Source organism: Sapajus apella, unplaced genomic scaffold (genome assembly GCF_009761245.1).
Source record: "Sapajus apella isolate SASKATOON/1434 unplaced genomic scaffold, GSC_monkey_1.0 scaffold1, whole genome shotgun sequence".
In the NCBI taxonomy this organism is placed as follows: domain Eukaryota; kingdom Metazoa; phylum Chordata; class Mammalia; order Primates; family Cebidae; genus Sapajus; species Sapajus apella.
Genome location: NW_022436941.1, coordinates 31,705,731 through 31,727,299, shown reverse-complemented (window position 1 = coordinate 31,727,299; position 21,569 = coordinate 31,705,731). Strand labels below are relative to the sequence as shown.

The following is a 21,569-nucleotide window of genomic DNA, read 5'->3' as shown; positions in this document are numbered from 1 at the left end:
TAAGTAGACCTAATTTAATTTTTGTCTGCTATTCATCGTTTTCCTGTGTGATATTGGGGGATGTTGCCTCTTTCTCATTTCTCAAGTCAGAGACAGCTTTGACTTCTTGCTGAGTAAGTGTATGATGTGATTTGGGATTAGGATACTAAAAACTAAAGAATACAAGGGAAGCTTCTTGTGTCCTTCTAATTTTTCTGAGTCAAACAAATGATTAACAGAAAAGTATGAAAAATCTGATGCTTTAAGCTTCAGCTTTATTACTTTTAAAAGACGCAGCTCAGTAGAGTGACCATGTCTAGGGATCTGAAGATGCCAAAGAGTGTGATGTCACCATCTATTGGTAATCAGGCTTTTGTTTTAAATTGTTCAGCAATAAGACTGTTAAAGCTCCCGGAATAAGTAAACCTCACATTGCAGGGCTTTTTGTAAAATATTTACATGCTTGTGTTCATTTATTCATTTATTCATTTCCTGTCCTGTTACCCAGAGTATTTGAGGTAGCTAATGGCAACAACATTCAGGAATATATAAATATAAAATAAAATGAGAACCAGGAGTAATATAAGCTGTAACAGGATATCAAGACTAGAGTTCATAGGATATATGTAGAGTTACTAACCTAGAGCTATTATTTTTGTCTCTAAGCTTTCCAAAGGCCAAAAAGAAAAGGGAGATAAAGTAATATAACACTCTTAAATAAAAGAAAGCATGTCACATTGCAGGAGAAGCAAAGCTTTTCATTGTATTTAGCCCTAATAGAATTTCTTATTGGAGACTTTAACTGTGACTTTTGTAGTGGCAGTGCCCTTGACAGTATCACTAAAGCTAATGCAAGAAGGAGATTCATAAGGACATCTCTTGCAGAATCTAGAATCCATCAGTGAAGGTGGAGGCCATGACATCAAAATCAGTTCTATGTGGGCCTAAGAATGCAGCTGTCTCTAAATTGATTTTTAATATGTATTTTTAACAATTCTTTCATAGTGTCACTTTTCTCAGCTAAAGTTTATATATGCAATGGATAATTGTATTCTGTGGGGAGTTCTCAGTTGTATTCTGAGGGGAGTTCTCTACTGCCTATATTCTATACTTGTTTGAGGATGGATCTGTAAAGTTAGTAGGATTAATTAGTTAATTCATTAGCTCAATTAAAAAAATTTTGAAGCTGTATTTTTAAACAATTATTAGGTAATTTTGATGTTAAAAATGTTTATATTTATGAAATTATAACTCCCACAAATTATTCAAATTGTTTACCTTGTTAGGATTTAAAAATATTACTGATGATTGAAGGGCAATTTTCATTGTTAAACTTCAACTTTTGCTTATAATTTTCATGTTACATTTTACTCATTGATAATTTTCTATGTCTACTTGTGTTTTTTTTTTTTTTTTAAATCAGAATTGGATCTGGTAATTCTACTTGGTTATTCTTGGTTTCACTTTGTAGATTTTTTTTTGATAGCTTTATTGATGATCAACACTTCTATAGCTTTTAGAGCTGAGTAAAGAGTGTGGAAAATTTAGCTATTGTATGAAACATGTTCTGCTTTGGAGGGTGGGTTTTTCTAAATAAATTTATTTAGTGGCTATTAAAATTGAAAATTTTAAATTTTCCAAAAGATTCTTTGAGAGATACTTAATTTGATTCATTGACATTTGTCAATAGAGCCTCACATCTTAAGTCATTTTAATGTCATTTAACAAAAATTACTAAAAGAAAAGAACTAATCCTTAATTACTGTTTACTGTGTGGTAAACAGTATGCTAGATATATAACATAATTTGTTTACTACTGGCAAACAGTCCTGCAAAGGAGTTATTCCTACCTTTCAGACAAAACACTGAAGCTTGAAGAGATTAAGGAACTTTATCAGAATCAGTGTGGCAGATTCAAACACAAAAAAAACCTTCCTGACAATGAAGTTTCTATTTTATACAATGAGTGTTGCGTGGTTACTAAGGCAACAGATGTGTAGTCAAAGGGACTTTAGTTCAGATCCTTTGTGCTATTAATGTATGACCATAGGCAAAAATCACATAACCTCTCTGAGATAAGATTCCTTAGTTGTTAGAAGTGGCAAGTCATAGAAACCTCATAAAATTGTCTTGAAAGTTAAATGAAGTGACGTTTGGAAAAACGTTTAATACAGTGCCTGGTATATAGCTAAGTTCAATAAATGGTAGCTATAAAGAAAGAAAATATTTTCTTCATGTCTCCTAAATATAGTTTTTCAGTATTTTTGTTTTGGAGACTACATTCCCCATAGTATTTTAATTATTTTAAGTTATGTAATACCTAAAGGTAAGAAATTACCAGCAGGTGGAGCTCAGTGTCAGAAAAACCAAATTCTGAAATCGAGGTATTTTATCAACTTATGTTTTAAAAATAAAATTAAGTAAATGCATATGGTTTTTAAATTTTTATTTGAAGGCCTTCTTTTTAAATCCTACCTACTAATACTTATCACCCTGCTACATAGTTTTTGAATATGTAGAAAGAATGCTTTTATTATAATTATTTTACATTATTTGCTGTGTCTGGTGCCATACATAAGGTGTGATGGTTCATTTGCATGAATAAGACATTTTTATTGTGAGCTTAATTTGTAAAGATTGTCTTCCAATTTGATCACTTCATACAATAAAGTAATTAGACTGATAAACTTAAATTTAACTTGTCAAAATCCTCAAATCTGCCATTCACACAGTCTTCTACTTCTTAGTAAAGGGTATCTTCAGTCAATTGCTTAAGTCGGAATTTTGGGTATCACCCCTTTGTTCACTTTTTTCCACATCCTATTAATTAGCAAGTTGTCTTGGTATTACCTCCAAAATACATCCCAAATCTGACCTCTTGATAACATATCCATTGTGATCATCCTAGTTAATTCTCCATAAATTAAGGTCTGAACTACTTCAGCTAGTTTACCTGTTCGTTCTCTTGCCCTTTGTACGTTTTATTTTCTGTATAATAATTAGAGTTATCTTAATGTATAAATGTGATTTTACATTTCTCCTGCTTATGACCCTCCGTTGGTATTCCTATCTAACTAGAATAAAGTTCTGATCCTCACCATGGACTAAATTATATGATCTCATCGCTGCCTGCTTCCCTTCGTTACTTCCTACCACTCCTCATCCATCGCACTCCAGCCATTGTGGTCTTACTGTCCTTTGAGTACACCAAGTTTCTTTGTATCTCTGGGACTTTCTGTTTTATCTCTTTTTAATACTTATTCCCTAGATCTTCATATGACCAACTGCTTTCTTTTGATAATTTCAGGTCAAATTACACTTCCTTGAGAGATTTCTGACTACTTCAGCTGTAACAGGCCCTATCTGACCCCTCACCCCTTGCCATCGTTATTTATCTTATTCCCTTTTCCCTTTTCTTGCAAAGCACTTACTTTAGTATCTTTACCATTTCTACTATTACTACGATTACTACTATTTTGTTGGTTAGAATTTACTCTCTGGTAAGTTAGTTCTGAATGTTTCCATGCATAAAATATTAATATATGTACTTCAGTATATATGAACTCATTTGATTATGGTATGTATGTAGGTATGTATGTTTTTATTATCTATCTTCTACTATAATCCCTGCCTGCTCCTCAAACTGTCGCTCTAAGAAGGTAGGCACTTTCATTATGTTTATTACTATTTCCTCTGCCTTGTATAGTGCTTGCTATGTAAAGGAGGCTAAATAAATATTTTCTGAATATTGGACAAGCTCTTAGAACTCATAACAACAAATAGAGTTATCAAATATTTATGTAAAATAATCTCCTAGGGTATAGGGAACATTTCAATGAAAGAAGTCATATCTGACTGATTGTTCTTAGAGTCTTTTTATATGAAGGTATATAAAATAAGATACTTAGGTTTTAGAAAAGACATTGACAATTTTTTTTTTTTTTTACCAAAGGTTACTAAATGTTAAATCACTGCTGGAATGGGAAATATGCTTTTAGCATGGCCCAAGAACAGGTTTAAAATTAGAAATCAAAGGGTAGGAATAGATGTTTATTTGACTGGAAAAGTATAAAGATCAAGATGCCCCAGCAATTGATTATCACATCTTTTGTGGTTTGAATTATGTGCCCCCAAAAGATATCTTTCAGTTGTAATTCTTAATACCTGTGAATATGACCTAATTTGGAAACAGGGTCTGTAGTTGTAAACTAGTTAATATAGAGTTGTTAGAGTGGGCTCTCATCCAGTGTGACTGGTGCCATTATAAGAAGAGAAGAGAGACTGATACACAGGGGAAGACAGCTCTGTAAAGACAGAGGCCGATATTGGAATTATGCTATCACAAGCAAAGGAGTGCCTGGGGCTACCAGAAGCTATAGGAGGTAAGGAAGGGTTATCCCCTAGAAGTTTTGGAGGGAGCGTGGCTTTACTAACACCTTGATTTCAGACTTCTGGCCTCCAGAACTGTAGGAGAATAAGTTTCTGTTGTTTTAAGTCACCCAATTTCTGGTACTGTGTTACAGTAGCCCTAGGGAATTAATACACTATCTGCTGTGATTATTATCTTTGTAAAAGATCTGAAAGAGGAGGATCTTCCAAGTGAGGTATCCCGATGACATTAAATTTTTCTAGTTGTGAAGAGCAAAATCAGTGAGTATAGATGATGAACAGAGAAACACCAAAATTATGTTCTCTCTAGGCTAAACCAAGCAACAAATCCAGCATCTTAAGATTTTATATTCTTGTAAGATTTGATTTTGTCTCATTTAATGTTCAAAATTGCTTCCAGATTTAATGTTTTATGATTTTATGAGCCTGAATGATCAATGAATATTTAAAAAATAAATAAGTGAAACCAATCAGAGAATAAAATATAGGAAAATATAATTTTTATTTAAATGTAAATATAAACCTATTCTGGTATAAAATACAAATTATGTTTATAGTTAGCTAGGGAAAAATAAGTGCAAGGAAAAAATATTGAGAATAAGCATTGTTTACTGAATAGATCAACACTTAAGTAGAAAAACAAAATTAATAAATTGTTAATATATCTTTTGAGACTCTTTTTTGGCAAAATAATACCTTTGGTGAAATGGAGCAGGCACCTAACCTAAGAAACATAGTATAATAGTTAATTGCATAGATTCTGGAGCAAAGTTGCTTGGATTTGAATATGTGGCATCGGCCATTTTTTGGCTGTGTAACCTTGGGCAAGTTAGTTAACATTTCTGTACCTCAGTTTTTTTTTATATGTAAACCAGGGCTTGTAGTAGAAACTACCTCATAGGGCTAATGTGGGGAATTAAATGAGATAATCCAGAGAACAATACCTGCTCATAAGAAATTCTTTACCCTATATTGTCTGTCATTGTTTATTAAAGGTAAAATTTTATAAAATTATTGTCAGTGTACAAAATGAGATTTATTTTGCTAGACGTGATATAAAGAACGGTTGTTGTGGACAACAAAATTTAAAAAGTGAATACACAAAAAAGAAAACCAGAGGAAATTATGCAAAAAGGCTAGAAAATTAAAAAAAAAAATTTGAGTGCATCTAATTATAAAGGGAGCCAAAGGTTTAAAGAAGGAGATGTGTATGTCCGAATTGTGACTCAGGAAAGTTTTACTGAGTAAAACTTTTGACTCTCTTGGCCTTTTCTCTTTTTCTTATTTGCTTTCGTGAAGTTTCTTGAACTTTGGTCCATTAGAAAGAATGTTCTGTAAAATACCTGAATATGATGCCTGCCATCTAGTAGTTGCATAGTACCTTCGTTTAAAAAAATGAATGAATAAAGCAGGGATTTATAAAGTAATTAAAAATTATTATAGAACAGTTTATCAAAAGTGGAGTCTTACTTTCCAATTAAACATTTATGGTTTTGGGTATCCCACTCTACTTCTTCTCTAGCCCTGCCACTTCATTGTGTGTTAAAGGCAGTACATTCTTTTTTTTTTCTTTTTTGTTTCCCATTTATTTATTTTATTGCATTTTAGGTTTTGGGGTACATGTGAAGAACATGCAAGATTGTTGCATAGGTACACACGTGACAGTGTGATTTGCTGCCTTCCTCCCCATCACCTACATCTGGCATCTTTCCCCTTGCTATCTCTCCCCAACTCCCCACCCCCACCATCCCTCCCCTATTTCCCCCCAACTGACCCCAGTGTGTAGTGCTCCCCTCCCTGTGTCCATGTGATCTCATTGTTCAACACCCGCCTATGAATGAGAACATGCGGCAGTACATTCTTATGGCAAGAAAATTTAAAATTGTTATTTCTGTTGAAACCTTAGAGATCATTTGCACATAATTTATATTCTTTACCTTTGATCTGAAGAATTATAAAGTATTGGAGAGTTATACCTAAATACAAAATAAAAAAAATTAAAACACATTGGATTAAGAAAAGCTTTGAAGTACAGCTAAGGTTTTGCTTCAAGATGTGCTTGAAAGTTTGGTCTATTCTCAGAGACCTCGAGATCCAAAAGCTAAAATAAGAAGACTTCTATATGTTGCTTAGGAATAAAATCACGTGTTTTATTTATCTAATTAAAAAGGCCATGTGTGGTGGCTCATGCCTGTAATCCCCAGCACTTTGGGAGGCCAAGGTGGACAGATCACCTGAGATCAGGAGTTTGAGACTAGCCTGGCCAACATGATGAAACCCCGTTTCTACTAAAAATACAAAAAAGAATTAGCCGGGTGTGGTAGTCGGTGCCTGAAATCTCAGCTACTCAGGAGGCTGAGGCAGGAGAATCACTAACCTAGGAGCTGAAGGTTGCAGTGAGCTGACATTGTGCCATTGCACTCCAGCCTGTATGACAAGAATGAAACTCTGTCTTAAAAAAAAAAAAAAAGGTAGAACAGAAATTTATTTCTTAGTTAGTGTATTTTCAATTAATGTACAATGATTTTCTCTTTGTTGCTTAAAAACCCAACATTTGTTGCGTGTATCTGTTCCTTTAAGCCAGAGCTGACTAGTATACTTCCGTGCCAACAGGGGGAGATAGTATGAAATAGGAGATCTAGTTCAGCACCTCTCTTCTATCTTGCTTTTGCCTCAGACAGGAAGGTTTGTTGGCAAATTGACTTCCTTGGGCCCACCTCACTATCTCTTAGCTGAGTTTTAAGATGGAGCAGAAAATAAGATGTCCTCATTGTAAGGGTCAGCTGGAGCCTGGTTTTGGCTCCCAGTACTGTAAAACATGCTCTTTAATGTTCAGCTCTGAGCCTTCCACATCAGAAGTCCACAGAGATCAGGTAAGGGCAAATTCTGTCTCAGGTCTACTTTAGCCAGGGCCTAGACATTATCTAAGAGGCCAGTAGGTTTTATTTTTTGTGGTTGTGTCAATGGGAAGGATAATTTCTCTTGAATTCTGAATCTGGTGGTAAACAAAATTCTTTTGAACAATGCTATCACTCAGATGCTGAGCCAAAGTCATTAAAAAAATGAAAGTGACTTCTTTTCCATTTGTATTTTATTTCATTTGTTTCCTTTATTCACCTCTCAGATTTGAGAAATATATGGCTTTTCTAGTATTTCAATACATGGAAGGTAAAAGAGAGTAGTTTTATTGAGTATTTGAGGAGAAACATGGCTCAGATTTTAAACTGAGCCATGTTTCTCCTCAGATATTCAACAAAGATGATATTAAGATTTATATTTTTCAAATTTCAGTTTCTGTTCTGGCTGGTGAGCTCCATTTAGCCTTCTTATTTTCAATATCTGTCAGAAAAGGAAAATAATAATATTTTTCTTGAACATAAGTATTTAATAGTTGGTAACAATGGTGAAGATTTTCATTATGATATGTTCAATGCTAATTTTATAATCAGTGTTTATGGTTTAATTTGGTAACTTGGAATATACTAATTCCTTAATCTTTTAATGTATAAAATATAATTTCTCTTACTAATAGGAATATAGCTCTATTTTAAATCTATTGTGTTGGTAAAGAGTTATATTTACATGTCATTTTGCAATTAAAACTTAATTGCCTGCATTCTCTGAGTCCCTTATTTAATGCCTCTCTTTTTTAGGCTTTCTTTTTCCAGATTCACTATATTAGGAAAAGCTAATTCTGGCCTTCAAATAAGAATTGGAAATGCCATTATATATTTTCTTTATTTTGAAGAGAGTTGAAATACATAAACAATTCTTGTTTTAATGTTACCACATCTAGTATTTGGGTTATGGTATCCGAAATATGTGTCCTATATTATTGGATAAATACTGTTTGTAAGTATAAGGACCATTACTTGTGTGCATAAGTTTTGTGTTATCTGGCTTATAGATTTATAAAAATGTTAGAAGATATTGAATCCATTGGGATCATCTTGTCCAATTTATGATTTTATACATAATAATGTCTCTGAAGCCTGAGATAATTAATGACTCACAGAGCTAGCTAGTGACTTGTACAACTTAATTTTTTTTAACTTTAAAAGAAGTCTCACTTTAAAAAAAATTTATTTATTATACTTTAAGTTCTAGGGTACATGTGCTGATTGTGCAGGTTTGTTACATAGGTATAGACAGGTCATGGTGCTGGTTTGCTGCATCCATCACCCTGTCATCTACATTAGGTATTTCCGCTAATGCTATCCCTCCCCAATTTCCCCACCCCCCACACCCCAGGCCCAGTGTGTGATGTTCCCCTCCCTGTGTCTGGGGATTCTCATTGTTCAACACCCACTTATGAGTGAGAACATGCGGTGTTTGGTTTTCTGTTCTTGTGTCAATTTACTGAGAATGATGGTTTCCAGTTTCATCCATGTCCCTGCAAAGGACATGAACTCATCATTTATTATGGCTGCATAGTATTCCATGGTGTGTATGTGCCACATTTTCTTTATCCAGTCTATCATTGATGGGCATTTGGGTTGGTTCCAATCTTACTTTCTTTTTACTCTTCAATCTCTGATATATATATTTTTATGATCCTTCTTTAATATTTTTCTGTGTATATTTTTATTCTTTTATATATACCATCATTGTGTTTTCAAATCAGTTGTGTACTTTTTATTTATTTTTGAAATTGTTCTTAATCCTCTTAAATTTTATTTTTTCTTTTATATTAGTTCTATGACATATGTTCAAAGTAGAAAAGGTTACAATTTTATTATTTTTATTATTTATGTAAATTTTATTTAGAGTAAAGGGAATAAGAGTTTTTGCTTTGATGGCTGTCAGCCACCATACATTACATATAGGGATGCACATTGACTCTTGAAATTTTAAAACAATTCAACAAGTATATACTGCACACTGACTCTTGAAATTTTTTTTAATTCAACAAGTATATACTTAATTGAACTCTCATAATTATGAACTTCTACCCATAGCCTTGATGCTTTATCTTTCGTTATTAGCTAATGCTGACCTAAGTATAGTGAGACTTCCTGATAAACCTAAAAATAGACTTTTAAATAGTTCTCATTGTCAGTCTACTTAGCCAGATGTTACTACACTCATTTGGAGACATACATATTCAGTCACAAATACTGGCTTATGTGGTGATTCCACACCTGAATTGATCATAGAAACCCTTTGTATTCTCATGGAGTTACTGTTTAGCCTCTGTGTTTTATAGAGATGGTCTGACATCTTTTGTTTTTATTTTCTGGTATTCTTTTATTATTTTTTCAGCGAATTCTTACCACCATAAGGTACATACTGACTCACAAGAGTGTATTTTAGGCAGAAGTTGTCCTTTTAACAGAAACTGACATTCCTCTGGAGATGGGACTAGTCTAGACCTAGTTTTCTGGTAAGCCATTGCCCCTCATGCTGCTTTGCTGGGCCATCTGTTCCTTCCAAGTAGTGTGTCATATTGATACTGTATTATAAATGGTAGATCCATTCTTTATTGGGCTTTCACTTCCCTTACCTTTTATAATACAATTTTCCATCTTCTAAGAATTTTTAAATTTGGACTTTGAAAGCTCATTCTGGTAAGCAAACTTCTTTTCAACAGAAGATTGCTCATTCTCCCGTATGCCATACAATTCAACATTGAAAAGTGGCTCTTAATGTGGGTTTTATTATTCATGTGAAAGTCTTTGTGTTTTTAAGGCTGTGGAGCTTGGTTGTAATGCATTCTATCCCTTCTCATTGTCAAAATCTTTGGAACTTCTATTCATTTCTCTTTATTCAGCAATGCATGTGCGCTCTGATTTAGTCTCCTTTTCTACCTTTGGGCAATTTGGGATGACTTTAGCAGTCATGTGGAAGACCCATCCAAAACTTTAGTTTCTACATTTATTGATCTAAAATAGTGTTGATTGAGGCATGGTGGTTGATAAGAAAATTTAGGTCAAGATATTTTGTCTAAGACAGACAGAAGAAAGCTCTTGTGTTCTTGTTTCTGTTGAGTAACTGGTACCAACTCTGTTTACTTTACAAATTTCATTTCATGAGAGATATAAAACCTTATTTATGTAGGCTAATTTTAGACATACTTCTGCCACAGTAGCTGAAAGCAACGCTAACTGAAAGACTAAGTAAAATTTTGGTGAAAATAGATAATATGACTTAGCATAGTACTGCTAATTTCATCATTGTAGTTTGTTTGTTCCTGTTTTAGAAGTTGCTTGCTCCCAAACACAGGGGCTTCTTGTGGCAGTAAGTTTATGAAGGTAGAAAAATTCTAGTACATCAATTAGATGTTATGGTAGATTTTTAAATCTGGCCATCACACCTTGCTTTTGTAAATATCTGTATTTTGAAGGCCTGGTACTTTACCTCCTGCCAGCTCTCTACTTTCTGATTGAATTCTTAGGAAGTTTTTACTGTTGCTGATTGGCAATCATGTCACAAAATGTTTTAAAGTTATGTATATATTTCAGTGTTTAGTGATGTGGTAACAGTACGTATGCAAATAAATTCTTGAGTTCTTGAAATGTATTATAGGACTCAGCTTTTTGTAGGAATAAAACAAATATTGTAAGGAATTGATTTTAATGGCTGTTAGATATATTCAGAGAAAATAAGGTAATTGTATTTCATATTGCCCTTTCTGATTGTTTAATATTAGACATTGCTTTGGATGCTCAGTTTCTAATTAATTTCTAGCAAAAGATTTATTCTAGCTGTGAACAGTGTAATTTTTATATAGCATCTCCCTTGAAAGCATATACATGCATACATGTATATGTATATAAACTGTTTAATGTGTGTACGTATACATATATATCTAAAGCTTATATACATAAAAATGGTTTTGATCTTTTTTTATTGTACTTTAGGTTCTGGGATACATGTGTAGATCACACAGGATTGTTGCATAGGTACATACATGGCAAGGTGGTTTACCACCCTCATCCCCCATCACCTATATCTGGTATTTCTCCCAACTCTCTGCTGTCCCTCCCCTAACCCCACCCCCTCCAGCTGACAGGAGTGTGTGATGCTCCCTTCCCTGTGTCCACGTGTTCTCATTGTTCAACATCCGCCTATGAGTGAGAACATGCGGTGTTTGGTTTTCTGTTCTTGTGCCAGTTTACTGAGAATGATGGTTTCCAGATTCATCCATTTCCCTATGAAGGACACGAACTCATCATTTTTTAAGGCTGTGTAGAATTCCATGGTGTATATGTGCCATGTTTTCTTTATCCAGTCTATCTTTGATGGACATTAGGGTTGGTTCCAAGTCTTTGCTATTGTAAACAGTGCCGCAATGAACATACGTGTGCATGTGTCTTTATAATAGAACAATTTATAATTCTTTGGGTATATACCCAGTAATGAGATTGCTGGGTCGAAAGGTATTTCTATTTCTAGGTCCTTGAGGAATTGCCACACTGTCTTCCACAGTGGTTGCACTAATTTACACTCCCACCAACAGTGTAAAAGTGTTCCTATTTCTCCACATCTTCTCCAGTATCTGTTGTCTCCAGATTTTTTAATGATCACTATTCTAACTGGCGTGAGATGGTACCTCAATGTGGTTTTGATTTGCATTTCTCTAATAACCAGTGATGATGAGGTTTCTTCATGTGTTTGCTGGCTGCATAAATGTCTTCCTTTGAAAAGTGTTTGTTCGTATCTTTCACTCACTTTTTGATGGGGTTGTTTGTTTTATTCTTGTATATCTGTTTTAGTTCTTTGTAGATTCTGGATATAAGCCCTTTGTCAGATAGGTAGATTGCAAAAATTTTTTCCCATTCTGTTGGTTGCCGGCTAATTCTAATGATTGTTTCTTTTGCTGTACAGAAGTTCTGGAGTTTAATTAGATCCCATTTGTGGATTTTGGCTTTTGTTGCCAATGCTTTTAGTGTTTTAGTCATGAAGTCCTTGCCTACACCTATGTCTTGAATGGTTCTGCCTAGGTTTTCTTTTAGGGTTTTCATGGTGTTAGGTCTTATGTTTAAGTCTTTAATCCATCTGGAGTTAATTTTAGTGTAAGGTGTCAGGAAGAGGTCCAGTTCTTCTTTCTGCACATGACTAGCCAGTTTTCCCAACACTATTTATTAAACAGGGAATCCTTTCTTCATTGCATGTTTTTGTCAGGTTTGTCAAAGATCAGATGGTTATAGATGTGCGGCGTTGCCTCCAAGGCCTCTGTTCTGTTCCATTGATCTATATCTTTGTTTTGGTACTAGTACCATGCTGTTTTGATTACTGTAGCCTTGTAGTATAGTTTGAAGTCAGGTAATGTGATGCCCCCAGCTTTGTTCTTTTTGCTTAGGATTGTCTTGGCTATGTAGGCTCTTTTTTGCCTCCATATGAAGTTTAAGGTGCTCTTTTCCAGTTCTGTGAAGATGGTCATTGGTAGCTTGATGGGGATCGCGTTAAATCTCTAAATTACTTTGGGCAATATGACTATTTTCACGATATTGATTCTTCCTAACCATGAGTATGGAATGTTTCTCCATCTGTTTGTGTCCTCTCATTTCGTTGAGCAGTGGTTTGTAGTTCTCCTTGAAGAGGTCCTTTACATCCTTTGTTAGATGTATTGCTAGATATTTTATTCTCTTTGTGGCAATTGTGAATGGGAGTTTGTTCATGATTTGGCTGTTAGTCTGTTATTCATGTTTAGGAATGCTTGTGATTTCTGCACATTGATTTTGTATCCTGAGACTTTGCTGAAGTTGCTTATCAGTTTCAGCAGCTTTTGGGCTGAGACAATGGGGTCTTCTAAATATACAATCATGTCATCTGCAAATGGAGACAATCTGACTTCCTCCTTTCCTAATTGAATACCCTTTATTTCTTTTTCTTGCCTGATTGTTGTGGCTAGAATTTCCAATACTATATTAAATAGGTGTGGTGAGAGAGGGCATCCTTGTCTAGTGCCAGATTTCAAAAGGAATGCTTCCAGTTTTTGCCCTTTCAGTATGATATTGGCTGTGGGTTTGTCATAAATAGCTTTCATTGTTTTGAGATACGTTCAGTCGATACCTAGTTTATTGAGGGTTTTTAGCATAAAGGGCTGTTGGATTTTTGTCGAAGGCCTTCTCTGCATCTATTGAGATAATCGTGTGGTTTCTGTCTTGGTTCTGTTTATGTGATGGATTACATTTATAGACTTGCTTATGTTGAACCAGCCTTGCATCCCTGGGATGAAGCCTACTTGATCGTGATGGATAAACTTTGTGCTGTGCTGCTGCAATCGGTTTGCTGGTATTTTATTGAAGATTTTTGCATCTGTGTTCATCATGGATATTGGCTTGAAGCTTTCTTTTTTATTTGAGTCTCTGCTGGGTTTTGATATCAGGATGATGTTGGTCTCATAAAATGAGTTGGGGAGGATTCCCTCTGTTTGTATTGTTTGGAAGAGTTTCAGAAGGAGTGGTACCAACTGCTCTTTATACGTCTGGTAGAGTTCAGCTGTAAACCCTTCTGGACCTGGACTTTTTATGGTTGGTAGGCTATTAATTGATGCCTCGACTTCAGCCCTTCTTTTTGGTCTATTCAGGGTTTCAAGTTCTTCCTGGTTTAGTCTTGGGAGAGTGCAAGTGTCCAGAAATTTATTTATTTCTTCCAGATTTACTGGTTTGTGTGTATAGAGTTGTTTTTTAGTAATCTCTGATGGTAGTTTGTATTTCTGTGGAATCTGTGGTGATATCCCCTTTATCGTTTTTTATTGCATCTATTTGATTCTTCTCTCTTTTCTTTTTTATTAGTGTGGCTAGTGGTCTATCTATTTTGTTGATCTTTTCAAAAAACCAACTCCTGGATTTGTTGATTTTTTTTTTGAAGGATTTTTTGTGTCGCTGTCTCCTTCAGTTCTGCTCTGATTTTAGTTATTTCTTGCCTTCTGCTAGTTTTTGAGTTTCTTTAATCTTGCTCCTCTAGCTCTTTCAATTTTGATGATAGGATGTCGATTTTAGATCTTTCCTTGCTCCTCATGTGGGCATTTATTGCTATGAATTTCCCTCTAGATACTGTGTTAAATGTGTCCCAGAGATTCTGGTATGTTGTGTCTTCATTCTTGTCGGTTTCGAAGAACATCCTTATTTCTGCCTTCATTTCATTTTTTATACAGTTGACATTCAGGAGCCAGTTGTTTGGTTTCCATGAAGTTATGCAGTTTTGAGTGAGTTTCTTAATCCTGAGTTCTAATTTGATTGCACTGTGTTCTGAGACACTGTTTATTATGATTTCTGTTCTTTTGCATTTGCTAAAGAGTGATTTACTTCCAATTATGTGGTCGATTTTAGAGTAGGTGTGATGTGGTGCTGAGAAGAATGTATATTCTACGGATTTGGGGTTGAGAGTTCTGTAAATGTCTATTAAATTCACTTGTTCCAGATCTGAATTCAAGTCTGGGATTTCCTTGTTGATTTTCTGTCTCACTGTTCTGTGTAATATTGATAGTGGAGTGTTAAAGTCTCCCATTATTATTGTGCGGGAGTCTAAGTCTCTTTGTAGGTCATTAAGGACTTGCTTTATGTATCTGGGTGCTCCTGTATTGGGTGCATATATATTTAGAATAGTTAGCTCTTCTTCTTTTATTGATCCTTTACTATTATGTAATGCCCTTCTTTGTCTCTTTTGATTTTTGTTGGTTTGAAGTCCGTTTTATCAGAGACTAGGATTGCCACCCCTGCTTTATTTTGCTCGCCATTTGCTTGGTAAATATTCTTCCATTCCTTTATTGTGAGTCTATGTGTGTCTTTGCACATGAGATGGGTCTCCTGAATACAGCACACTGATGATTCTTGTCTTTTTATCCAATTTGCCAGTCTGTGTCTTTTGATTGGGGCATTTAGTCCATTTACATTTAATGTCAGTATTGTTATGTGTGAATTTGATCCTGCCATTTTATTACTGGTGGGTTGTTTTGTCCTTAGGTTGGCATAATTTCTTCATTGCTTTGTTGGTCTTTACCTTTGGTTCGTTTTTGCAGTGGCTGGAACTGGTTTTTCCTTTCTGTGTTTAGTACTTCCTTCAGGAGCTGTTGTAGGGCAGGTCTGGTATTGATGAAATCTCTCAGCAATTGTTTGTAGATAAAGGATTTTATTTCTCCTTCATTTGTGAAACTTAGTTTGGCTGGATGGGAAATTCTGGGTTGAAAGTTCTTTTATTTAAGGATGTTGAATATTGGTCCCACTGTCTTCTGGCTTGTAGGGTTTCTGCCGGGAGATCCACTGTGTCTGATGGACTTCCCTTTGTGGGTGACCCAACCCCTCTCTCTGGCTACCCTTTGCATTTTTTCCTTTGTTTCAACCGTGGTGAATCTGACGATTATGTACTTTGAGGTTGCTCTTCTAGAGGAGTGTTGTTGTGGTGTTCTGTGTATTTCCTGTATTTGAATGTTGGCCTGCCTTGCTAGGTTGGGGAAGTTCTCCTGGATAATATCCTGAAGAGTGTTTTACAGCTTGTATTCATTCTCCCCATCTTCTTCCAGTACACCGATCAAGCGTAGATTAGATTAGGTCTTGTCACATAATCCCATATTTCTTAGAGGCTTTCATTTCTTTTCACTCTTTTTTCTCTAATCTTGTCTTCTTGTTTTATTTCATTGAGTTGATCTTCAATCTCTGATACTGTTTCTTCTGCTTGATCTGTTTGGCTATTGAAACTTGTGTATACTTTACGAAGTTCTTGTGCTGGTTTTTTAGCTCCATCAAGTCATTTTTGTTGTTCTGTAACCTGGTTATTCTAGTTAGCGTTTCATCTAAACTTTTTTCAAGGTTTTTAGTTTCTTTGAGTTGGATTAGAATATGTTCCTTTATCTCAGAGAAGTTTGTTATTGCCCACCTTCTGAAGCTTGCTTCTGTCAGTTCATCAAATTCGTTCTCCATTCAGCTTTGTTCCCTTGCTGGTGAGGAGTCATGATCTCCTGATAGGGGAGAGGCATTCTGGTTTTTGATGTTTTCATCCTTCTTGTGCTGGTTTCTTCCTGTCTTATTGAATTTATATAAGTTTGATCTCAGTTAGCTGCTTGGGGAGGCGGGGTTTCCATTGTCTGCTTGCAGAGGCGCTGCTAGGCTGCTACAGATTCAGTGGAGCTGCAGTATATTTTTCCTGCGTCTTATATTGGCCCAGGAAAATTAGGCTGGCTTCTGTAATGGGTGCCGTTGCAATGGCTGTCATTGCCCCCTGCTGATCTCATTTGTTCCTGCTCGCTCTCTAACTGATGTTCTGGGTGTGAAACTCAGAAGTGAGAGTTTTTTAGCCTGCTAGGCTTTGTTGGGGGAGACCTGTCCTGCTGTATGGCCTGTTTCCCTGTTTTCAGCTCCCCTTCTTTCTTGGCGGCAGGTAGCTCCGTCCCACCGGCTTTTTGGCTTTGTAGACATCAGCCAGTGCTTCCGCCTAGATCTATGCTGCAGCCCCGGCACTGGCTGAAGTTGCTGTTCTGCCCTTTTCAGGCAGCTCACTGAGGATTTTCAGCCCGGTGGAGATCTCCTGTTCTGTGGGTTGCAGATGGCTTGGGTGGAGCACTGTATCCAAACTGAAGTCCCAGAGAGGGAGATCCCCTGGTCCTCTGGTCAGTTGCACGTACTTCCTGGGTGGGGCAGTGCCCCACTTACCTCAACTTGCCCTATTTGGTTTATACCCACTGTCCAACGAGACCCACAAAATGAACCTGGTACCTCATTTGGAATTGTGGAGACCACTTGGCTTCTGCGTCTCTCTTGCCGGGAGCTGTGTTCCAGAGCTGCCTCTTTAATTGTGTTATTTTGGGATCCCCCCTCCTGTTTCTTAAAGAAGAGTGTGAGAGGGAATGAGGAACAGTAGACAGTATGGTCAAAATAAAAAATAAACCAAAAGGATAATGATAGGTGAATGCTTTAATCTGTATCTAATATTTTAGCCAAATAATCACTAGAGTCTTTATGGCTTACTTATTACATTTTGCTGTAGATTTAAAAATGTTTTATATAAACTTTATTTTGATTAATATATATATCTGTAGGGATATAAGAACATTGACTATGATGAAAATTTACCCCCAGATATAGACTGTAAATAACCCTGAGAGGGCTGGAAAAGAGGAAATGTATGAAATGGTTTTTAGCCTTTTTCCTCTATCACAGTGGATAAGATATTTCTATATTCCTAATGTCATAAAGGTATATATCCTGCAGTAATTAGCAAAAACAGACTGTTTGTTTTGTTTGTGGTAGTAAAAAAGCATTGGCTGCTTTAAAGCCCCTGTATGCCAAATTTTTTTTTTTAATTAAAGAAGCACACAAAAACAGATTCCTGTATTCCTGAATGTGTTATTGTGAATACATTTTAAGTGGTGACAGAACAAAGTGTAAATACTTATGAGATGAAGCCACATCTTGTAAGTCACTTCCTGCCTCACCAGATGTTGCTAGCTAAAGTTTAGACATCATCTAAGATACTATGTAGTAGAATCCCAGAAATCCTTGGTTATATGGCTTATCTATTGCATTATTTCACCCAAAGCATGGTTGGCTTTTTGTTTGTATTTAAGTTAACAGAAATAAGGTACATGATCATTTTAAGGAAATGGGTTTACAAAGAAGGAGGTGAATTTTTTCTTTTTGTTCTAACAGAAGTTACTAAAAATGTCTAGTGATCAAGAAATAAATAATTCTCTAGTGATAGGCTTTCTATGAATGAGCAGAATAGTAATAGAATAAGACAGCCCATTGATTAAAATGAGTTCCAGAAATATGACCTCATCTCCACGTTAAAAATACTTTAAAATATTGGGGGGGAAAGGTACAAAATACAGATAGAAGTAATTACAAAGCAGAGTCTTGTAGCCTTGAGTCATCAAGAGGAAGTCAAACTATGTACATTTTGAACTGTTTGAAAAGATAGAAATATATAATTTGGTTTTTGAAGATAATCTTTTTAAAGATGTGGCTGAATGAGGCATTTCATTAGTGCCTTTTAGTTCCAAGGCAAGTTACTGTTTTAAAAATTATGTATTTCTAAAGCTTTAAGATATCTAATAATTAGCTATTTGGTTTTCGTGCCTTTATATCCTCAAGAGAATTTATGGATGCTTTTTTTGAATCTATGTATAATTCTTAAGCAGTGGAGCAATTGCCGATATTAACCCATTGGTACCTTTTTTTAAAAAAACATTTTTTGACTTAAAATAAATGTTTTGTAGAAACAGAGTCTTGTTTCATTGCCCAGGCTGGTCTCAAACTCCTGGCTTCAAGCAGTCCTCCTGCCCAGGCCTCCCAAAGTATAAGGATTACAGGCAAAAGCCTCCATGCCTGGCCCTACCCATTAATTCTTTCTTCTTCCTTCCCCTTCCCCTTCCCCTCCTCCTTCTGCCACTTTGCCTCCTCTCCCCTCCCTCACTTCTCCTCTTCTCCTCTTCTATCCTTTTCTCCTCCCCTTAGTTCTCTTTTTGAGACAGGGCCTCCCTCTGTCACCCAGGCTGGCTGTGCAATCTCAGCTCACTGCAACCTCCACCTCCTGAGTTCAAGTCATTCTCCTGTCTTAGCTTTTTCTGCCTAGGGCTAGCCAGTTTTCCCAGCACCATTTATTAAATATGGAATCCTTTCCCCATTGCTTGTTTTTGTCAGGTTTGTCAAAGATCAGGTGGTTGTTGATGTGTGGCATTATTTCTGAGGCCTTTGTTCTGTTCCATTGGTCTATATCTCTGTTTTGGTACCAGTACCACGTTGTTTTGGTTACTGTAGCCTTTTGGTATAGTTTGGAGTCAGACAGCGTGATGCTTCCAGCTTTGTTCATTTTGATCAGGATTGTCTTGACTGTATGGGCTCGTTTTTGGTTTCATATGAAATTTAAAATAGTTTTTTCTAATCCTGTGAAGAAAGTCAATGGTAACTTGCTGGGAATAGCATTGGATCTTTAAATTACTTTGTGTAGCATGGCCATTTTCATGATATTGATTCTTCCTATCCATGAACATGGATTGTTTTTCCATTTGTTTGTGTCCTCTCTTATTTCCTTGAGCAGTGGTTTGTAGATCTCCCTGAAGAGGTCCTTCACATCCTTTGTAAGTTGTATTCCTAGGTATTTTATTCTCTATGTAGCAATTGTGAATGGGAGTTCACTCATGATTTGACTCTCTGTCTGTTACTGGTGTATAATAATGCTTGTGATTTTTGCTCATTGATTTTGTATCCTGAGACTTTGCTGAAGTTGTGTATCAGCTTAAGGAGATTTTGGGCTGAGATGATGAGGTTTTCTCAAAATGCAATCATGTTATCTGCAAACAGAGAGAATTGACTTCTTCTTTTCCTATTTGAATACCCTGTATTTCTTTCTCTTAGTTGATTGCCTTGGCCAGAATTTTCAATACTATGTTGAATTGGAGTGGTGAGAAAGGGCATCCTTGTGTTGGTTTTGAATGAATGACTGATGCCCAGAATTTGATTGCCTTTCTGCATATAATCTAGGCAACCTAGTATAGTACAAAGAGAGTAAGCAAAGAGTTGCTTTGTCATCTTCTGTGTGTATTGGGGCAAGTCATTTCACCTCCTCTGACCTTCATTTTCTCATTTATTATGAAGTGAAAAAGCTGAAGTAGAACATCTTTAACACAGAAGGTTCCTTCTACCCATGATTCTATTTAAGACCATTTTATTTTATGACAGCTTTGTTAAAAATGTGATAGAATAAAAATCATGGCCCAGTAATTTTCACACTTATTTTTAATGTTGTTCATCTTAATAATGCCCAGTTTACATAAACATATATTGACCAACAACTTATTTTTGTCTTGGGAAGTGGTTGCTTTTTAAAGTCCTTTCTTTGCTTATATCTTACTTTCAGAAACTATACTGGACTCCAAAATATGATAAGAAACTTCAAACCACATGTGCTAATTACTGTGAAAATAGATGGTAGGAAAGCAAATTGAAAGTTACCTAGTTTTCCAGCTACTGCACTGTAGGTGGGTGAATAACCAGAGGGAGATCATCCAGTGACCTTGCTACTGCTGAGCTGTAAATGTTGCTGTACAGTTTCCTGGAATTATCAGGGCTCCTGCTGAGAAAAAATGTCTTTGGGACTACAGCTATATTTCTGACAGTGGATTTTGGGGCAAGGTGTTGCTTTAGTTAGAGATAATGTTCTAAAAACTGGATGAGAAATGAAAGATTGAAAAATGCATGTATCTACAGAAGAAACAATTAGAAAAAGCATATATGCACGTTTTTATTGCATGGAATTTACTTGAATCATGCAATTCTTAATCCATTTTCCTGATTAATATATTGCATGTAAGGGTGATTTTTCTTTTCTTGGACATTTGAGGTAGCTGGTAATTATAAGGTAAATATGCAGTGATTCTTTGTCAGCTATATATTAGTTGTCTAGAACCACCATAAAAAATTACCACCAATTTGGTGGCTGAAAACAACAGAAATTTCTTCTTTCACCTTTCTGGAGGCTACAAGTCCAAAATCAAGGTTTTGCCACAGTTGGTTTTTTCAGGAGGCTGTGAATTAGGATTGTTCGAATCCTCTATCCTGGTTTCTCGTGGCTGCTGAAGATCCTTCTCTTTCCTTGATTTGTAAACCCATCACTCTAATCTGTCTCCTTCTTCATATCACCTTCCATCACTCTGTCTCCATCTTCACATCACTTTCTCTTCTGTATTTCTTCCTCTTCCATGTCTTCTTATGAGGAAACTGGTCATTTGATTTCGGGCCTCCTGAATAATCCTGTTTGATCTCATGTTGAGACCCTTGACTTAATTAAATCTGCAAAACTCCTTTTTCCAACTAAGGTTACATTCATAGGTTCTTAGTGAAAATATCTTATGAACAGGATGGGGGTCACCATCCAACCCACCTAGAGTTTGTACCTGTCTTTTGTTTAATTATCAAGAAAATTCTCAAAAATTAAATCTTTGGTTGTGGGTGAGAGCCTTAACTTTGAGAGAAGCTGGTTCTTTCTCCCCTTTTATTCAAGTAAGTTTTCGAGTACTACTCTGCGAGTCATAATATTTCGAGACTGGAAGATACTATAAAATATTTTCATTTTGGCCAGGCGCAGTAGCTCATGCCTGTAATCCCAGAACTTTGGGAGGCCAAGGTGGGTGGATCACAAGGTCAAGAGATCAAGACCATCCTGGCCAACACGGTGAAACCCCATCTCTACTAAAAAATACAAAAATTAGCTGGGCATGGTGATGCGCGGCCTGTAGTCCCAGCTACTTGGGAGGCTGAGGC

At 35.9% G+C, this 21,569-nt stretch overlaps 1 protein-coding gene across 7 annotated transcripts in view; it reads left to right on the top strand.

The window, feature by feature from the left end:
• The window catches only part of FER (FER tyrosine kinase), a 484,379-nt gene that overhangs the window by 202,148 nt on the left and 260,662 nt on the right, over positions 1 to 21,569 (top strand). The window contains exon 1 of one of the 7 annotated variants that reach the window (XM_032274919.1): positions 6,847 to 7,241. The exons of the other annotated variants lie outside the window; for them this stretch is intronic. Coding sequence (XP_032130810.1) covers positions 7,113 to 7,241 — 129 coding nt within the window. The 5' untranslated portion in view covers positions 6,847 to 7,112. Of the gene's footprint in view, positions 1 to 6,846; positions 7,242 to 21,569 lie in introns of those variants that run through there. 7 annotated transcript variants of the gene reach the window in all.